Raw genomic sequence first — 18017 nt, forward strand, 5'->3', positions numbered from 1 at the left:
CTACCGCTAGCAAACCACGTACTGATTAAATAACATAAGTTGAGCAGTTCCCTAAAAGTCCAACAGATGGCAGCAATGCACCACACAGTTTACAGGACACACTTCCTGCTAAAGAGCCCCCTGGCGGTTGAAGAAAAATCCACATATAAACCGGAAAATACAATAAATGAAAAAAAATCTGAATGCTCTCTGGTATTGTTCAGGGGGCCGGACCAAATGTGGAGGCGCGGGCCGTAGTTTGGGGACCCCTGTTTCACAGACTCGCATCCAATGAGACTTTATGCCCCTCATTCTTCCTCTGGCTGCGAAGACTTGGGCTTTGAAGTTGATAACCTTACAGACCTAATGGACGACTTGTTGGATAATTTTCTTGCCTGTTGTCTTTACCTCAGTGTTGGCTGACAAGGTAAAAATGTTTTGAGTAAAACATTGAGTGGCACTACTTCTGCCATTATAATTGTTGGCATGGTTTGTATATCGAGGTTTGCTCGGGGAAAAGCCGACGGCGTGACATTTCTTCTTCTCTTCTATAATGACGGATTGTAAACAACTTCCAGGTGCATACCGCCACCTACTGTACATGAGTGTGTAGCAACATTACCTCACGTCCATGAAACTGGATCTTAAAAATAAATAGTCATTTGATTAATCTATAAATATCCTCTGTGTTCCTAATATTCCTTCAAGACTCTATTCCAGTCATATCCTTCTTACTATTTTTCTCAATCAATCCCTTTTTGGCTCGTATCTTTTACAATGCATCAATACATCTTGTACATTTTCTTTTCCTCCTAGACCCCTGAGTTAAATGGCAACATTTGTCCATTTTTGAGTTTTTGGATAAAGATGTTGTTAAGTCCTGTTTTTAAAGTCTGTGCCGTTTCATTTCGACCAAGTTGTTAACATAAGCTGGTCTTTATGTCTCCTAATTCTCTTTTTAATGCAGCAACATTGTTGTATTTAAACACAAAATTGTACACATTTTAATTGAACAAGTCTGCAGATAGACAAACCAACAATTTTCAGCCGTGAACTTCCTGTTGAGCAATCATCAACAAGTTGAAGCAATATTAAAATATTTGCAGATTAAAAGAATAAGAATGATCTCCAGATTAGTGTCTCCATAAATCAGCATCAGAATACCAGCTTCAACTAAGAGGAGGCTAAAATATCCTCATGTGATTTGTCTGGTTTCGTCAACTACGGTGTTGAACTCTGTCTGCCCCCTGCTGTTCTTATGCCATCAATTAAAAGCAGTTTTCTGTCATCACCACTTGTTTAGAAACCTCTTTCATTGGAAAACTCTATATATGTGACGCCAGCTTATTTTTAGCTGCTAAACTGTACATTTATTTCTGAGGCCACAGATTATATCTTCACCTGAAGATGACCATGCTAGGCAGGTTTGTTGGTATTAGTCAAGTTAACATGCAAATTTCTACAAAGTGCCAGGGAAAAAAAAAAATCTAAATCTAATTATAATTAGATGACACAATCAAATAATAAAGGAATAATAAAGGCTAGAGCATAAAATGTACAATTACTCAGATAAGTGTTATTTATTTCATTAACTTTCTCTGCTTTATAAGTAATACTCCTTGTTTGTGTTTCATATATTTATCCTTCTTTTGTGTCTATGTTTGTTCATTTTTTATCTTTTTCATGCACATGAAGTCCAATATTACCATGTACTATAGTTAAATTTAACTTGATATTTAATATAACAGCATGTGTGCTGAAAACCTTCAGTTTGAGACAGAAATATCTGAAGGACTCTACAGTGCTGCAGAGCAGTAAAAAGAAAACAGAACCTCTGGGATGTTGAGAAACAAGCTGAAAATATTGTAATGGCAGCTTGGGCAGACAGCCAGACACCTTGAGACAGAACAAAGCACATTCAGCGAGTGGGAAGAGAAGAAGCTAAAACAGAACACAGGCATAAAAGAGAAGGGAAACTACAAAGATGGCTACATCTAAAGATTATCTGACAGGGTAAAATCCCACTACAAAAGGCTCATTAGCAGTCTGAGCCACACTTCAAGGAGAGGGTTTGTATCTGAAGGCGGCAGCAGCAGTGTACAGTCAGGGTCAGCTTTCCCTATTTAGTCCATCAGTGTGATAACTGAGATAGTTGCAGTCAGCACTATGACTGTATTGATTAATGGGCAGCACTATAGGAGGAAGTGATGCTGGTTATTATGGGATTAAATGTATGCACACAAAGTCTTAACCACACACAAGCCCACATGAAAAAGCAAAACAGACTGCAAGACTGCGGTGGACTGGTAATGACATTTAACACAAATGTAACCTAAAATCTATTTATGAATTTATGAATTTATGAAGTAGGGTTATGACTCAGCTTTCCCTCCAAAGCTTTAAGGTGAGTAATCCTCCTCTACTGCAGGGCTAAATCTGACACCGTCTCACTTTCATGGTGTGTTTGTCTGTTTGCTTTCAAAGGCCAAAGATCTGATGTTCTATAAACCTTCTTAAATACTGAACTCTTCCAGATTTACTCTGCATTGGCTGCTTTACTATATATTTATATATTATTGAATTATCAAGGGTGGAGTGCAGGGTCAACATTACGAAGCAGTGTGTCTTAAGTCCAGACAAGGCTTTGTGTTAAATTTAACCGCTGTGTTTTGGCTTCTAATCTTTTTACGAGAAAGCTTTGATGCAATTTAAAAAAACATTTACGAAAACATTGATGTCAAAAGAAAGTAGAAAGTCAGCATATAGGTTTTCTTAGGTCCAAGGGGTCACACCCATGTTTCAGGTTCCACTCTAATGACAATATCAGAAGATTTTCACTTGCTCACAAATCCTAATGGATGGAGCGCTGGCTGTAATAGTTTAATATTGCAGAATCCTCCTCTATTGTTTCCCCTGTCCAATTGATGACACCTGATTTCAGTTTTTTATGTTTTTTTAGAAGGTGTGGGATGTACATAGACGTAACAATACAGAGGGGAAAAACTGGAGTAAGAGGAGGTTAATTATTTACTGTTTTATCTAGAATTATTTATTTATGCAGAATGACCTGACGGAAATCTATGCATTTGATCAATCAACAAATCTTGGCCACAAGCTCACTGATTTGTCTTTTTTTCCCCAGGTATTTCCTGTTTTAACTATATTTTATTGGAATAGATGTATTCTGTTTTGGGCACAAATAAATTAACAGGTGTGAACCAAAATTGAATCAGAATACAACTGAGCTAAACTGTGCTGGAATTTGATCCAATTCAGAGATTTCTGATACGAACGGGATTTATGAAGCCATATCTTTATCAATGCAGGATAAAATGTACAAAGGAGTCTAATCATTTCAGCAAGTATTTATGGGAAATTTCCAACGAACCAAAATGGTTGAACAGCAGAAGAAAAATCACACTGAGCTACATAGAATGGGGAGTGAGTTAATTGGAAGCTGTTTATTAGTCCATGTCTAATAAACCATTTACTGTAGACTTAAAGTAAATGAATACCTGAATGACTGCATACTTACTCTAAGAACAACAAAAACAGGAAGATGTGTTTATTTTTAAAAAAATAGAAGTTTATTCATGATCTTCTGCATTGTTTATGCAGATATTTAACAACCGAACAGAAATATAACAATGCAGACCTTGTGACCATAAACCTACTTAACACACAACAATGCATTGCTAAACTGGAGAAAACTGAGAGAAAAAAAGGAAGCAGAAACGAGTTTAGACAGAAATATTTACAAAGAACAGAGTCAGAGGCGCATGTTCTCCCTGTGCATGCATGGGTTTTCTCCGGGTACTTCGCTTTCCTCCCACAGTCCAAAAACATGACTGTCAGGTTAATTGGCCTCTCCAAATTGTCCCGAGGTGTGAGTGTGTGTGTGCATGGTTGTTTGTCCTGTGTGTCTCTGTGTTGCCCTGCGACAGACTGGCGACCTGTCCAGGGTGACCCCGCCACTCGCCCGGAACGTTAGCTGGAGATAGGCACCAGCAACCCTCCCGACCCCACTGAGGGACAAGGGTGTAAAGAAAATGGGTGGATGGATGAGAGTCAGAGGCGCCCTCTGCTGGGCCACTATAAGAATCTCAGTCATGTCAGGTAAACGCATTTTTTGTTTGTTTCAGATATACTTTCATTGTTAATTTACTCTTAACAGGCATGTGCAGTGGGGCGGGGGTCAATTTTTTTGTTATTTTTTTCCAAAGCCCTCTTCTGACACATATTACAATTATTTGTTTTTTTGTTGGGGTTTTTTTGTACAACATACAGTAGTAAGCCCTCCGGTCACCTTGTTACCTTTGACCTTTTGCCCATGACGCATGACTCACATGCCTCTTGCACAGTGAGATAAGGCGGCTAACTGGGGCTCAACGTAGTAAACGTTCCAGATAACAGAACAGTTTTGTTCTGAATTAAATTATAATGTTGGTGAATTTTTAAAAAAAAGAAAATTTTTGGTGAATAAAGTGGAGTAGACTTGCTACTTGTCAGATGACAGGAAATGTTGAATGTATCGTTCAGCTCTTCTTTTTTTTTTATAGATTACAGTACATTAAAAGGTTGCATTGTGCCCTTGCTTATATTTTTAATAGTGTAATTCTGTAAAGACAAAATATGTCTGGTGGTCTAGCTCTGATTTACATATATTGCTAAATTGCGAGTTTGACTATTGCAATACTTTCCTTTAACAAAATAGACCTGCAGAAAGAAATTACTAATAAAGTATCTGACATATGTATAGTTGTATGCTCTATATAGAAATGTTCCTTAGCTTTGATTGTATATCTCAGAATTTTGTAATTTGTCATTGTTAATTAAACTCTGAACGCTGTGTGGCTTTAATATTCTGACCTAGAATGCAGTTAGATGTGCCCTTCTTTGTGAACACCTGCCCCTCTAGTGGTCTTTGCACAGCCCTGACTATTAACAGAGAAACCAAGAACTAATGGAACATTTCTGCAGAGATGATGAATGAACATGAACACACAAACAGTTCTCTGAATTTCACACTGTAAATTTGACCATAATGAGAAAATATTTGCATGTGAACAGGATATCTGACTTTTGTTCACATTTTACACAAGAGTGTGAAAGATGACAGCTACACAAACAGACACCAATAAAGCAGTAGTACATATTCAGTTCTCCACAAATATTGTTCTGATTTATCTCCCTACAGTGATTTTTTTCAGGACAATGAAAATACCAAAATGGTTGAACTAGATCTTTGAAATATACAGTTTAACAACATTGAGCTTTCAGATCAATGTTGTGGATTGTAGGGGGGCAGATCAATTTCATCTGAAGGTAGTGGAGGTGCGCTAGGCTGATTGGAAGGACTGAGAGAGTACATCGCCTGCCTTGGTACAAAAGGAGCTGGGTACCATGGAGAAGCTGAGGAAACAAGAAAAAATTATTATTTATCTTTTGAACAAATAGCTGTCACACCCAGAACATAGTAGTGAGGGGCAAAGGTTTAGAGCATGATGTATCAGATGTACAGTTTCTTTTGCTTGTCATAACAGAGAAATGTCGTTTTATATTATTTTATGTAAAAATTCCAAGCTGTTTTAACACTACACCTCTCTGCTACTTTAACTTAATTCAACATCAGGAAAAAAAAAATGTTGCTTTCCACATAATTTTCTGGATTTATTGTTTCATTAGAATGCAAATGTTAATGCCTGAGCTTCAGAAGGATACAATTTATTTCCAGCTGTTAATATTGTTAGATGTGTAATGGTTCCATTTAGCACAGAAAATTGATATAAAAGCAAATCATTTGAGCTGGGTTGCCTGATGCTAATTGGAAGCTCCCATAAATCACATTTTGTTTTGGCACCCATACACATCAGGACCAAATCTGACTTCATGTTAAATGAAAGGACTAGAAATATGCTGAAAATTGATTTATTCTCAGTAGACTGACATGGACTTCTAGGATTATCCTCTGACTGTCTTTAGTCGTACAGTCAGAGGTTGAAACAAGGTTTGGCAGCTAATGAAACAACTTACTGCTCTCCATATATGATGGTGGCGGAGTGTTGGGCGCCGTGGAGCCCTCGTCTCCTGCCACGCCCTGGTAATCTGGAGGCTGTGCTTGATATCCAGATGGTGAGTAGTGAGGCTGGGGCATGTTGGCTGCAGTGTTTGTTACCACTGGAGAAAGAAACACATTTAGTTTGACTGATACACAATCACCAGATATGTTTGCTGACTTAACATCAGAAGTTAAAGTTTTACCATTTTACACAGCAAAACATTTTTGTATTAAAGCAAAATCATCAAGATTGTGATTGATATAATCCACGGATTTTACTGCTGCAAAAGAATTTATACTGCTTGAACTTTTTCACATTTTGTAAATTCACAACAACAAATGCTTATGTGTTTTATACGGATTTTGTGTGATGGACCAACACAAATTAACCCTCAAAGTGAAAGTTTTCAACTTTTTTAATGGAAAACATAAATAAACCTTAGTTTAAGTCAAAATAGTACTTTCTAGAAGCTATGATTACAGCTGCAAATCTTCTGAGCTATGTCTACCAGCTTTGCAAATCTAGAGAATGAATATTTGTGCTTTCTTTGTAGCAAAAAAGATTTGAACTCAGTCAGATGGAGTGTATGATTTTGCTCTGGAATCCATCTTAAACTCATAAATATGCTTTTTTCTAAATCATTCTGTTGTGACCCATGCTGTATGTTTATGTGTGTTTCTTGCTAAAAGAGGAACCTGAGCCTCCAGTATGTGCTTTACAGACTTACAGGTTTTCATCCTTGATTGCTCTCTAGAGCCATGAACTGACAGCTTCACTACTCCTGTAAAAGGGAAGCATGCCCACAGCATGATGATGTCACTGTTATGTTTTACCATGTACCAGGTGTTCTTAGGGTGATTTGAGGAGTTAGCTTTCTGACATACAAGAGGACCTTAGCCATTGGTGGTAAGGTTGAAACAAGGTTCGGCAGCTAATGAAACAATTTACTGCGGTCCTCAATTATGTGCCTTTTTTTTCTAAAATATTTGAGAAACTAAATGCAGCTTTGGAAGCTAAAATACCTCAGCTCAATGCTAGTGGACACACTACTTGCTGCGTTTTGCAAGGCAGCAAATCCAGGAGCACCGTTTACTTTCCTTTCTGCACATTACCTGTATCTCCAAGAGCAGAGATAATAAAGAAAGAGGATGTTAGCTTCTGTGGCATAGTGACGAGATGATTTCCATCATGCATATTAATGCATGTTAAAGCTTTTTGGGGTTTGCAATGGTGGCACTTTCCATTTTCAAACAAAGTGTTGAACACTGCTTCATTGGATCTTCAAAGCTGGGAATATCTTTGATTTGTCTGCTCTCTTTCTTGGTTTTCATGATGGTGTTTGTTTACTAATGTTCTACAAAAAATCTCTGAGGGCTTCACAGAACAGCTATATGTATGCTGAGGTCAAATTACATCCTGTTTAGAAACTGATATCTAAAGGCAATTGGTTACACCGAAATTTACGGATAGAGTAAATATATTCATAATTGAATAAAAATTCAGACCATTTTTATGCACGGTCTGAATTAAAATGATTATCACAATTTTCAGATTCTGTTCCATGTTCTTCTAGCTCCACTGTTCTTTGTGTTGCTCAATCATAAAAAACCTAACATAAAAAATATTATATAGTTTGATATAGAGTTTGGGTTTATAACATGACAAAGTATGAAGAGGTTCAAGAAGTGTGAATATTACTGCAAGGTCCAGTTTTCTTATCTTTGCAACACTGAAACCTGTTGATTGTAGAAGGTAAAGTGGAGAAACTGGCTTACCTGTCTGTCTTTGGTTGCGTGGTTTTCTGCACAATTTGTAGAACCAGCAACATGGAGCGAAAAAGCAGGTGAAAAGACACACACAGGTGATGATGACAATAACTCCAACACTAGCAACAACAATAATGGTTGTTATCGTGGAAAAATCAGCGTCCATGGATTTATAGTGGCCGACCCTTCAAAAAAGGAAAGCAAGCAACATTTTCACAACATTTTTTGAAAGTCACACAATGAATCATGACTAAATATTTGGTAATGAGAAAGAGAAAAACAGACATACCAGTTTTAACAGTTAGCCTATTGCTCTTCAGTAAAACGCTCATTTTTGTTTCTGCAACATTATTTATTACTGCATTCACTACAGCAATACTTTTCACACAACTTCAAATTATGGTATGTATTTTGTGAATCTGTGTACGAAGTGCAATACTCTGCTGTGAAACAGATTAAGAGAGATTAGACTGTTTTAAAAAACTAGATGTATCATTAAAGTGTAACAGTCATACTTGTAAAAACTGATAAGCAGAACTCAAGTTGCTAAAAACCTAACTTTACACATACACCTCAATCTTAGTTTCACTTTTGTTTTTCTTGTTCTTGTCATGTGACCAAAGACTGTCTAACATCAAAGACAGTCTTTGTCTGTCCAAGGCAAATAAGAAAAACTCACCCCAAACTTCTTTCCGGTAACACGATCAAACAGAAAATACACAAAACTCTGACCTAAACACTTGAGATCCTAATTGCCATGAAGCGCCGTACCAGGGAAATGACTCTGCAACGAGATGGTTGTTGGTTGTTGGGACTTGAATGTCCCTCCCATAAAGAACTCACTCGACAGCATTCCTCAACACATGGAAAACACTGCTCAGTGTGAGATAGACATAAGGGTTAACACTTTTAACTGATCTATGTTCTTGCCAGTCTTTTAGATTTTCGCATTTTTAAATTAGGTGTTCAGTGAAAGGTTATAACCCAGCGCATACAGTGTTCATGTTTTGTTTTGTTTTTTTCATCCAGACGGCGCCCCCCCTAGGGGGCGCGCCCCACAGTTTGGGAACCTCTGCCATACTCTATGTGCTGTACAGAGTGAATCAACTGAAAGGGAACTCGCATCCATAAAAGTGGATATTTTATTTTTGTATTATTTAGATAAATAAATAGTGTTTTGATTAATCTATAAATATCCTCTAAGTTCCTAATATTCCTTCAAGACTCTATTCCAGTCATACTTCTATTTTTTTCAATCAATCCCTTTCTGCCTCTTATATTTTGCAATACATCAATACATGTACATTTTCTGTTTATCCTCATCCTTGTTATCTAGACCCCTGAGTTAAAGGGCAACATTTGTCCATTTTTGAGTTTTTGGATAAAAATTTTAAGTCCTGTTTTTAAAGCTGTGTCTTTTCATTTCGACCAAGTTGTTAACATTAGCTGGTCTTTATGTCTCCTAATTTTCTTTTAATGCATCGACATTGTTGTATTTAAACATAAAAGTTTACACATTTGAATTGAACAAGTCTGCAGATAGACAAACCAACAATGTTCAGCCATTAACTTCCTGTTGAGCAATCATCAACAAGTTGAAGCTTTATTAAAATACTTGCAGATTAAGAAGAATAAGAATAATCTCCAGATTAGTGTCTCCATAAATCAGCATCACATGTTTCAGGCTCCACTCTAATGACAATATCAGAAGATTTTCACTTGCTCACAAATCCTAATGGATGGAGCGCTGGCTGTAATAGTTTAATATTGCAGAATCCCCCTCTATTGTTTCCCCTGTCCAATTGATGACACCTGATTTCAGTTTTTTATGTTTTTTTAGAAGGTGTGGGATGTACATAGACGTAACAATACAGAGGGGAAAAACTGGAGTAAGAGGGGGTTAATTATTTGCTGTTTTATCTAGAATTATTTATTTATGCAGAATGACCTGACAGAAATCTATGCATTTGATCAGTCAACAAATCTTGGCCACAAACTCACTGATTTGTCTTTTTTTTCCAGGTATTATCTGTTTCAACTGTGTTTTATTGCAATAGATGTATTCTGTTTTGGGCACACATAAATTAACAGGTGTGAACCAATATTGAATCGGAATAAAACTGAGCTAAACTGTGCTGGAATTTGATCCAATGCAAAGATTTCTGATACAAATGGGATTTATGAAGCCATATCTTTATCAATGCAGGATAATAAAGGCTGTACAAAGGAGTCTAATCATTTCAGCAAGTATTTATGGGAGATTTCCAATGAACCAAAATGGTTGAACAGCAGAAGAAAAATCACACTGAGCTACATAGAATGGGGAGTGAGCTAATTGAAAGCTGTTTATTAGTCCATGTCTAATAAACCATTTACTGTAGATTTAAACTAAATCTACAGTAATCTTACTGTAGATTTACTGTAAATTTACTGTAAATATGCAGTAAATGACTGCATATTTACTCCAGGAACAACAAAAACAGAAAGATACGTTTGTTTTTTAAAAAAATAGAAGTTTATTCATGATCTTCTGCAGAGTTTATGCAGATACTTAACAACCAAACAGAAATGTAACAAGGCAGACCTTGTGACCATAAACCTACTAACACACAACAATGCATTGAAAAACTGGACAAAACTGAGAGAAAAACGGGAAGCAGAAACGGGTTTAGACACAAATATTTACAAAGAACAGAGTCAGAGGCGCCCTCTGCTGGGCTACAATAAGAATCTCAGTCATGTCAGATAAACCCGTTTTTTGTTTGTTTTGCATATACTTTCATTTTCAATTTACTCTTAACAGAGAAACGAAGAACTAATGGAACTTTTCTGCAGAGATGATGAATGAACATGAACACACAAATAGTTTTCTGAATTTCACACTGTAAATTTGACCATAATGAGAAAATATTTGCATGTGAACAGGATAGCTGACTTTTGTTCACATTTTACACAAGAGTGTGAAAGATGACAGCTACACAAACAGACACCAATAAAGCAGTAGTACATATTCAGTTCTCTACAAATATTGTTCTGATTCATCTCCCTACAGTGATTTTTTCAGGACAATGAAAATACCAAAATTGTTGAACTAGATCTTTGAAATATACAGTTTAACTGAGTAGCAAGCTTTCAGATCAATGTTGTGGTATATATAGGATTGTAGGGGTCTAGTTCAATTTCATCTGAGGGTAGTGGAGGTGTGCTAGGCTGATTGGGAGGCCCTGGTACAAAAGGAGCTGGGTACGATGGAGAAGCTGAGGAAACAAGAAAAAATTATTAATTTATCTTATGAAATGATAAAAAGCTGTCACACCCAGAATGTAGTAGTGAGGGGCAAGGCTTTAGAGCAGGGGTGTCCAAAGTCAGTCCTCGAGGGCCGGTCATCCTGCATGTTTTAGTTCTCTCCCTGGTTTTACACATCTGCATCAAATGATGGCTCATTAGAGGGACTAAGAAGAACATTGACTTGCTGAGGAGATTGTTACTACCACTATGGAGAGAAATAAAACATGCAGGATGCCGGCCCTCGAGGACTGACTTTGGACACCCCTGCTTTAGAGCATGATGTACCAGATGTACAATTTCTATTGCTTGTGATAACAGAGACATGTCTTTTTATTATTTTGTGTAAAAAAATTGCAAGCTGTTTTAACAGTACACCTCTCTGCTAATTTAAACTAATTCATCAGGAAAAAAATTGTTGCTTTCCACATAATTTTCTGGATTTATTGTTTCATTAGAATACAAATGTTAATTGACCTTACCAAGCCCCGCCCAGAAACGCCCCTCGACAGTCCCACGTGCTGCATGTCTCACAAACAAAGCCTCGCGGAGCTTAGTTTCTATGTGTAAACATGACGTCTTTCGTTTCAACTGACTCTCTACAAGGTATTTCTGAGTCGATTAGTGTAGCATTTCTGCCGGATTTTCAAAAAATATCAGCCACGACAATGGACAGGGGAACAAACAAATTCATGTCATCTTTTTTGGACGACATCAAGGTGTTTGAGCCACGGGATGCCTCCAACATTGTGCGCGTCAAATGCTACCGGTCGATGAGGAAAACAGCAGATCCTCACATCCTCAGCATAAATATAGCTGTGGACAAGATCACTGATGCCTATTGTTCTTGCAAGGCTGGGTAAGTCGGGCATTCATGGTTTTGAGGGTTACTTTTGAAATCAGTGATTTCTGTTGTTGGCAAATGTTTGAGTGCGCCTAGGCCTGATACACGGTACTCGATGCTAGCGTGGCTAACACGATTACAGTTTCGTAAAAAGCCTTTTCAGGTCAAATAAAATCTTTAATGTATGGCAGATACGGTACACATTGCATATTGATCTGTTCAGCTAACGTAAGACTGTGTAACAGACAGGCTTCAAGGTGTAGAAGTTGTATCGGTACTGCCATTAAGCTGTACTTAGCTAAAAGGTTTTCATAATGAATGTATTTATTATTGACTTTTTTCATTCTTGGGGGTCATTCTTCACACATTATAGGTCTCCTTAAGACCTTACAATATTTCAAGCTTCAAAATTCAAAAGGGATCGGGAGGTGCTGGTGCCTATCTCTAGCTAACGTTCCGGGCGAGAGGCGGGGTCACCCTGGACAGGTCGCCAGTCTGTCGCAGGGCCACTCAAAATATCCCGATTCACTAAACACAAAGAAAGCAAAGTGATAATACTTATACCAGCACACACTCCTTTGTTGTTATTGATCTTACGACGGTTGAGCTGCAAATGCGGTCGTGCACAAGCTTTGATCCAAGCAAGGCATTCCGTATCAGATTTGGGAAATCTGTGAATTTTATTTCCACAAATACGATCAGGATACCTGACATCGCCTGTACAGATACCCCACTGACAGTGGAGAACCATTCTTATTTGAGTTCTGTCGCAAAACCTTTGATTGTGTAGACTGTGGTCTGCTAGTCCACAATCTACATTAGCATGTGTTTACTACTGTAGCTTTTGTTTGTGAGACGGTCAAGCACGTGGTAGCTGCGCAGTGACGTCAAATGGGCATTAGCCAATGAAACGTGGACCCTGTGGTAGGGTCCATGCCTGAGCTTCAGAAGAATACAATTTCTTTCCAGCTGTTAACTATAATATTGTTAGATGTGTAATGGTTCCATTTAGCACAGAAGAATGACATAAAAGCATATCAGTTGAGCTGGGTTGCCTGATGCTAACTGGAAGCTCCCATAAATCACATTTTGTTTTGGCACCCATACACATCAGGACCAAATCTGACTTCATGTTAAATGAAAGGACTAGAAATATGCTAAAAAAATTGAATTATACTCAGTAGACTGACCTGGACTTCTAGGATTATCCTCTGATTGTCTTTAGTCGTACAGTCAGAGGTTGAAACAAGGTTTGGCAGCTAATGAAACAACTTACTGCTCTCCATATATGATGGTGGCGGAGTGTTGGGCACAGTGGAGCCCTCGTCTACTGCCACGCCCTGGTAATCTGGAGGCTGTGCTTGATATCCAGATGGTGAGTAGTGAGGCTGGGGCATGTTGGCTGCAGTGTTTACCACTGGAGAAAGCAACACATTTAGTTTGACTGTTACACGATCACCAGATATGTTTGCTGACTTAACATCAGAAGTTAAAGTTTTACCATTTTACACAGCAAAACATTTTTGTATTAAAGCAAAATCATCAAGATTCCAAACAATGTGATTGATATAATCCACGGATTTTACTGCTGCAAAAGAATTTATACTGCTTGAACTTTTTCACACTTTGTAAAGTCACAACAACAAATGATTATGTGTTTTATACGGATTTTGTGTGATGGACCAACACAAATGAACCCTCAAAGTGAAGCCTAAAGTTTTCAATTTTTTAATGGAAAACATAAAAAAACATTAGTTTAAGTCAAAATAGTACTTTCTAGAAGCTATGATTACAGCTGCAAATCTTTTGAGCTATGTCTACCAGCTTTGCAAATCTAGAGAATGAATATTTGTGCTTTCTTTGTAGCAAAAAAGATTTGAACTCAGTCAGATGGAGTGTATGATTTTGCTCTGGACTCCATCTTGAACTCATAAATATGCTTTTTTCTAAATCATTCTGTTGTGACTCATGCTGTATGTTTATGTCTGTGTCTTGCTAAAAGAGGAACCTGAAAAATGATTCACACTTTTCAGATTTTGTTCCATTTTCTTCTAGCTTCACTGTTCTTTGTGTTGCTCAATCATAAAAAATCCTATCAAAATGAAATGATATATTTTGATAGTTTGTATATAACATGGCAAAGTAAGAGGTTCAAGAAGTGTGAATATTTGTGCAAGGTCCAGTATTCGTATCTTTGCAACACTAAAACCTGTTAATTGTAGAAGCTAAAGTAATGGGGAAATTGTGGCTGACCTGTTTGTCTTTGGTTGCGTGGTTTTCTGCACAATTTGTAGAACAAACAACATGGAGCCACAAAGCAGATAAGACACACACATATGATGATGGCAATAACTTCACCAATAATGATTGCTACTTCCACTGATGTGGAGGTAGCAACAGTGGAGGTAACAACAGTGGAGGTAGCAATAGACTCCATAGTGTCTGGAGTGGAGGAATACCTTCAAAAAGAAAAGTAAGCAATGTTTTCATAACATCTTTTGAAAGTCACACTATGAATTATGACTAAACATTTGGTAATGAGAAAGGGAAAAGCAAAGACACACCAGTTTTGACAGTTAGCTTGTTATTCTTCAGTGAAACGCTTATTGTTTTTTTCCCCCGCAGCAATATTTATTACTGCAATTACCACAGCAATACTTTTCACACCTCTTCAAAGCATGGTATTTATTTTGTGAATCTGTGTACGAAGTGCAATCCTCCTTCGCTGTGAAACACAGAGATTAAGAGATATTAGACTGTTTAAAAAAACTAGATGTATCATTACGATTGTAACAGTCAAACCTGTAAAGAAACTGATGAGCAGAACCAGAACTCAAGTTGCTAAAAACCTAACTGTCTGTAAATGACAATCATTAGCACACTTTACACATGCACCTCGATCTTAGTTTCACTTTGTTTTTGTTTTTCTTGTCCTTGTCATGTGACCAAAAACTGTCTAACATCGAACAACCAACGCAAATAAGAAAAACTCACCCCATACTTATGGTACCACGATCAAACAGAAAACACACAAAACTCTGAGCCAAACACTTGAGACCATAACTGCCATGAAGCGCCGTACCATGGAAATTATTCTGCAACGAGATGGTTGTTGGAACTTGAATGTCCCTCCCATAAAGAACTCACTCGACAGCATTCCTCAACACATGGAAAACACTGCTCAGTGTGAGATAGACATAAGGGTTAACACTTTTAACTGATGTGTATTCTTGCCAGTGTTTTAGATTTTAGCATTTTTAAATTAGGTGTTCAGTGAAAGATTTGGCGGTTTAAGCCAAGAAGATATAAATTAAATGCAAACAGGCTGTGATAACAGTCACATAATGTGTTATGCTTGCCAGTGAAAGGAGCATTAATGTAATAGCAGAAATGAAATGTCAAGATTTTCTGGATAGTTTCACCCTTTAACAATATACTCTTTATTATTTAGATCTCAGTATCTCACCACATTATATAATTTTGGCCCACTTTTATTGCTATATTTTATTAAATGAACAGTGATGTTTACCAAAGAACAAGTGAAACTTACACGAATGTGTCAGTATGGCCCCTACTAACTTAAGACTAGTGAGATTAGTCTTGATTAAAGCTACATTTCTTTACTTTTTCTAATGCAAAACAGACAATAAATCCTGCTGGTACAGAAACTCTGGTCATAAACAGATTCAGATTTGGTTAAAATAACTTTCAGGGTTTTTTTTTCTCTTGTGCAACATGTGATGTGACTCCTCCCAAATTTTCTCTAAACCTCTGTGTTTCATGCATCCACCCAATCTCCACAGATCTGGAGCATCTGACTCCAGTAATGCAGCATCCCCTTCATAGATCTAAAAGGCTGTGTTTGTCATTCCTCAAAGAGAAGCATGTGTAGTAGTTTGCTGTTCTTGCAGGGCTGCAGAACCTTATATCCCCCCAACATCAGGAAAAATAAGGACGTAAGCTTATGTCAAATTTTAATTAATCGAGTTTGATGGATTAAAGAGTCACGCCCAAATGAAAAAAAAAAATCGATGCTATCAACCTCGGCCATCTGTTAAATCTGCGTCATAAAATGCTTATCGTATAAAACATCTGTTTTAATAAGGTTTTATATGACCTTGTCTGATTAATAAGGTTATATAAAGTTCTTATTGTATAAAACATGTGTTTTGATTTAAATTAAGTTATCGAAATAAAACAGACAGGATTCTGGAACCTTCTATTAAATGGTGAATAATGAGCATGTCAGAGGGGCCCCACTTTCATCATATAACATTTAAGTTCTTATCAAAATGAGACAGAATTCTGGCAACATGACTTTTGACCCAGTTTTTCCCTTCCGCCCCCCTAAATGGAAAGTTTTAGACCTATGCAAATTTTCTGAAGTGACTCCTCCTCACATGGATAGAGCCCAACTGCTCTTATCTTCCTGCTCCCCTGCAAATGCCTCATCCCACTTTTATGAGTTTATGTTTGAATGAGTCAATAGCGACAAAGGGGTGGGATTTCTGTTTTGCTGCTTTAAATATTTTCAGAGGTCCTGCCATTCTACTTGTTGCATTTGGAGAGGAAGAACCCCTTGCTCTGACAGAAAAAAATGCTTGGCGTTAAAAGAGAAAAGCCTCAAAAGAGAAGACAGCAGGAAGCTAATTAACTAGCATGTAGCTCATCTGCTCCAACCTCAGAGTCTACAGATGGACAAACCACCACGAGACCCTGCTCCATGCATCACCATCTTGTAAGATGTAATTGGTAAATCATGACAGTTGTACAAAGTTTCTTCTTTGTGTGTGTGTGTGTGTGTTTGTTTGTAATACCTTGTGGGGACGATTTTCCTGACATATACTACGTTGTGGGAACCAATTGCTCCTTGTGGGGACCGGAGCCTGGTCCCCACAAGGGGAAACCCTGTTTTAGGGTCAGGGGTCAGAGTTGGGACTAATGTGTAAATTGAGTTTTGGTTAGGGTTAGGTATGTGATGGATAGGGTTAGGAAAAGGGTGAAGGTTAGGTTTAGGCCAGGGGTGTCAAACTCAATTTCACTGAGGGCCACTTCAGCATATTGGCCCCCCTCAACGGGCCACATTGACGGTACAAATCAGGAGTGCATCCCTGCTAAAACACCCCAGACAAAAGGTTGACTTCCCTCATTCAGTTCTGTAGAGGCTTATAATGAGTCAATGGTCCAGGTGTGTTAGAGAAGGAATGCATCTAAAGTTGCAGATGGTAGCTCTGGAAAACTAGACTTGGACACCCCCAGCATAAATGTATGAAAATACAATGTTAAAAATAAATTAAACACCACCTCATATTGTTAAATAACTGATTTTATGTATTGAAGTTTTAAATATTGCATTTGAGTTTCCATGGCTTATAAAATGCTGGGGGGCCACAAGTTTGACACATGTGCATTACGCTATAGAACTGCCAATTGGTAATTGAAGTAAAGTAGCTTCAATTTCAAAGAAGCCGACATTGAAGTCGACTGGCAAATGAACCATCACGAAAGAGGAAGGCTCTTGTTGTCTCACTGCACCCCAAGAGATGCATAACCGACAAAAACCATTTCTGTCTGGTTTCGAACCAGAGACCTTTTGCTTGTAAAGCAAACATGATAACCACTACACTACAGGAACTGAACTAATCTGCTTTGTTTCAGTTTGAGGTTCCAAAGTTGATGATGTGAGATGCAACATGAAAATTTCAACTGAGGTTTGCATTCAGGGTACAGACCATGACACCACAGACCCTTAGTAAACATCTGTAATGAATAGAACATGTAGAATCTGTTGCTGTCTGGTTTTGAACCAGCAACCTTTTGCTTGTGAAGCAAACATGATAACCACTACACTACAGAAACTCATGCTGTTTACACTGTTCCTGGTAGATGATCCACATTTTGTTAGAGACTAATAACGAGCATGGAACAATGTCAAGTACCACAGATCCTCTCAAAGAGGACAGTAACTTGGTGAACAAACTGTCAAACTTATACTTGTACCTAATTTCACATTACAGTCCATAAACTAAGCCTGGGATCAAAAAATTGTATTGAAAATGTCATTAGCAGAGACAAATGGTTCTA

The 18017-nt window shown here is 37.7% G+C and overlaps 2 protein-coding genes across 6 annotated transcripts in view; both read right to left on the reverse strand.

Annotated features, from left to right (window-relative positions):
* The window catches only part of itga7 (integrin, alpha 7), a 33517-nt gene extending 33021 nt beyond the window's left edge, over positions 1-496 (reverse strand). For both annotated transcript variants that reach the window (XM_016670301.1, XM_016670304.1), the window contains exon 1: positions 260-496. In XM_016670301.1, coding sequence (XP_016525787.1) covers positions 260-291 — 32 coding nt within the window. In that variant the 5' untranslated portion in view covers positions 292-496. The remainder of the gene's footprint in view (positions 1-259) is intronic.
* A 3475-nt stretch (positions 497-3971) lies between these two features.
* LOC103136051 (protein shisa-5-like) lies at positions 3972-15158 on the reverse strand. 4 transcript variants are annotated; one of them, XM_007549156.2, is made up of 4 exons: positions 8484-9303; positions 7814-7989; positions 6013-6156; positions 3972-5391 (listed from the first exon to the last, which is right to left on the reverse strand). In XM_007549156.2, the coding sequence occupies exons 2-4, from the start codon at positions 7968-7970 to the stop codon at positions 5261-5263; spliced, it is 432 nt and encodes a 143-aa protein (XP_007549218.1). In that variant the 5' UTR covers positions 7971-7989; positions 8484-9303; the 3' UTR covers positions 3972-5260. The 4 variants fall into 4 exon arrangements, 3 of the variants coding, with proteins under 3 accessions (XP_007549218.1, XP_007549202.1, XP_007549210.1); XR_475992.2 differs by lacking the exons at positions 3972-5391; positions 6013-6156; positions 7814-7989; positions 8484-9303 and adding exons at positions 10258-11061; positions 13210-14212; positions 14498-14658; positions 14928-15158; XM_007549148.2 differs by lacking the exons at positions 3972-5391; positions 6013-6156; positions 7814-7989; positions 8484-9303 and adding exons at positions 10258-11061; positions 13210-13350; positions 14187-14658; positions 14928-15157.
* Positions 15159-18017: the final 2859 nt, after the last annotated feature.

The sequence above is a fragment of the Poecilia formosa genome, unplaced genomic scaffold, assembly GCF_000485575.1.
Source record: "Poecilia formosa unplaced genomic scaffold, Poecilia_formosa-5.1.2 Scaffold2, whole genome shotgun sequence".
Lineage (NCBI taxonomy): Eukaryota > Metazoa > Chordata > Actinopteri > Cyprinodontiformes > Poeciliidae > Poecilia > Poecilia formosa.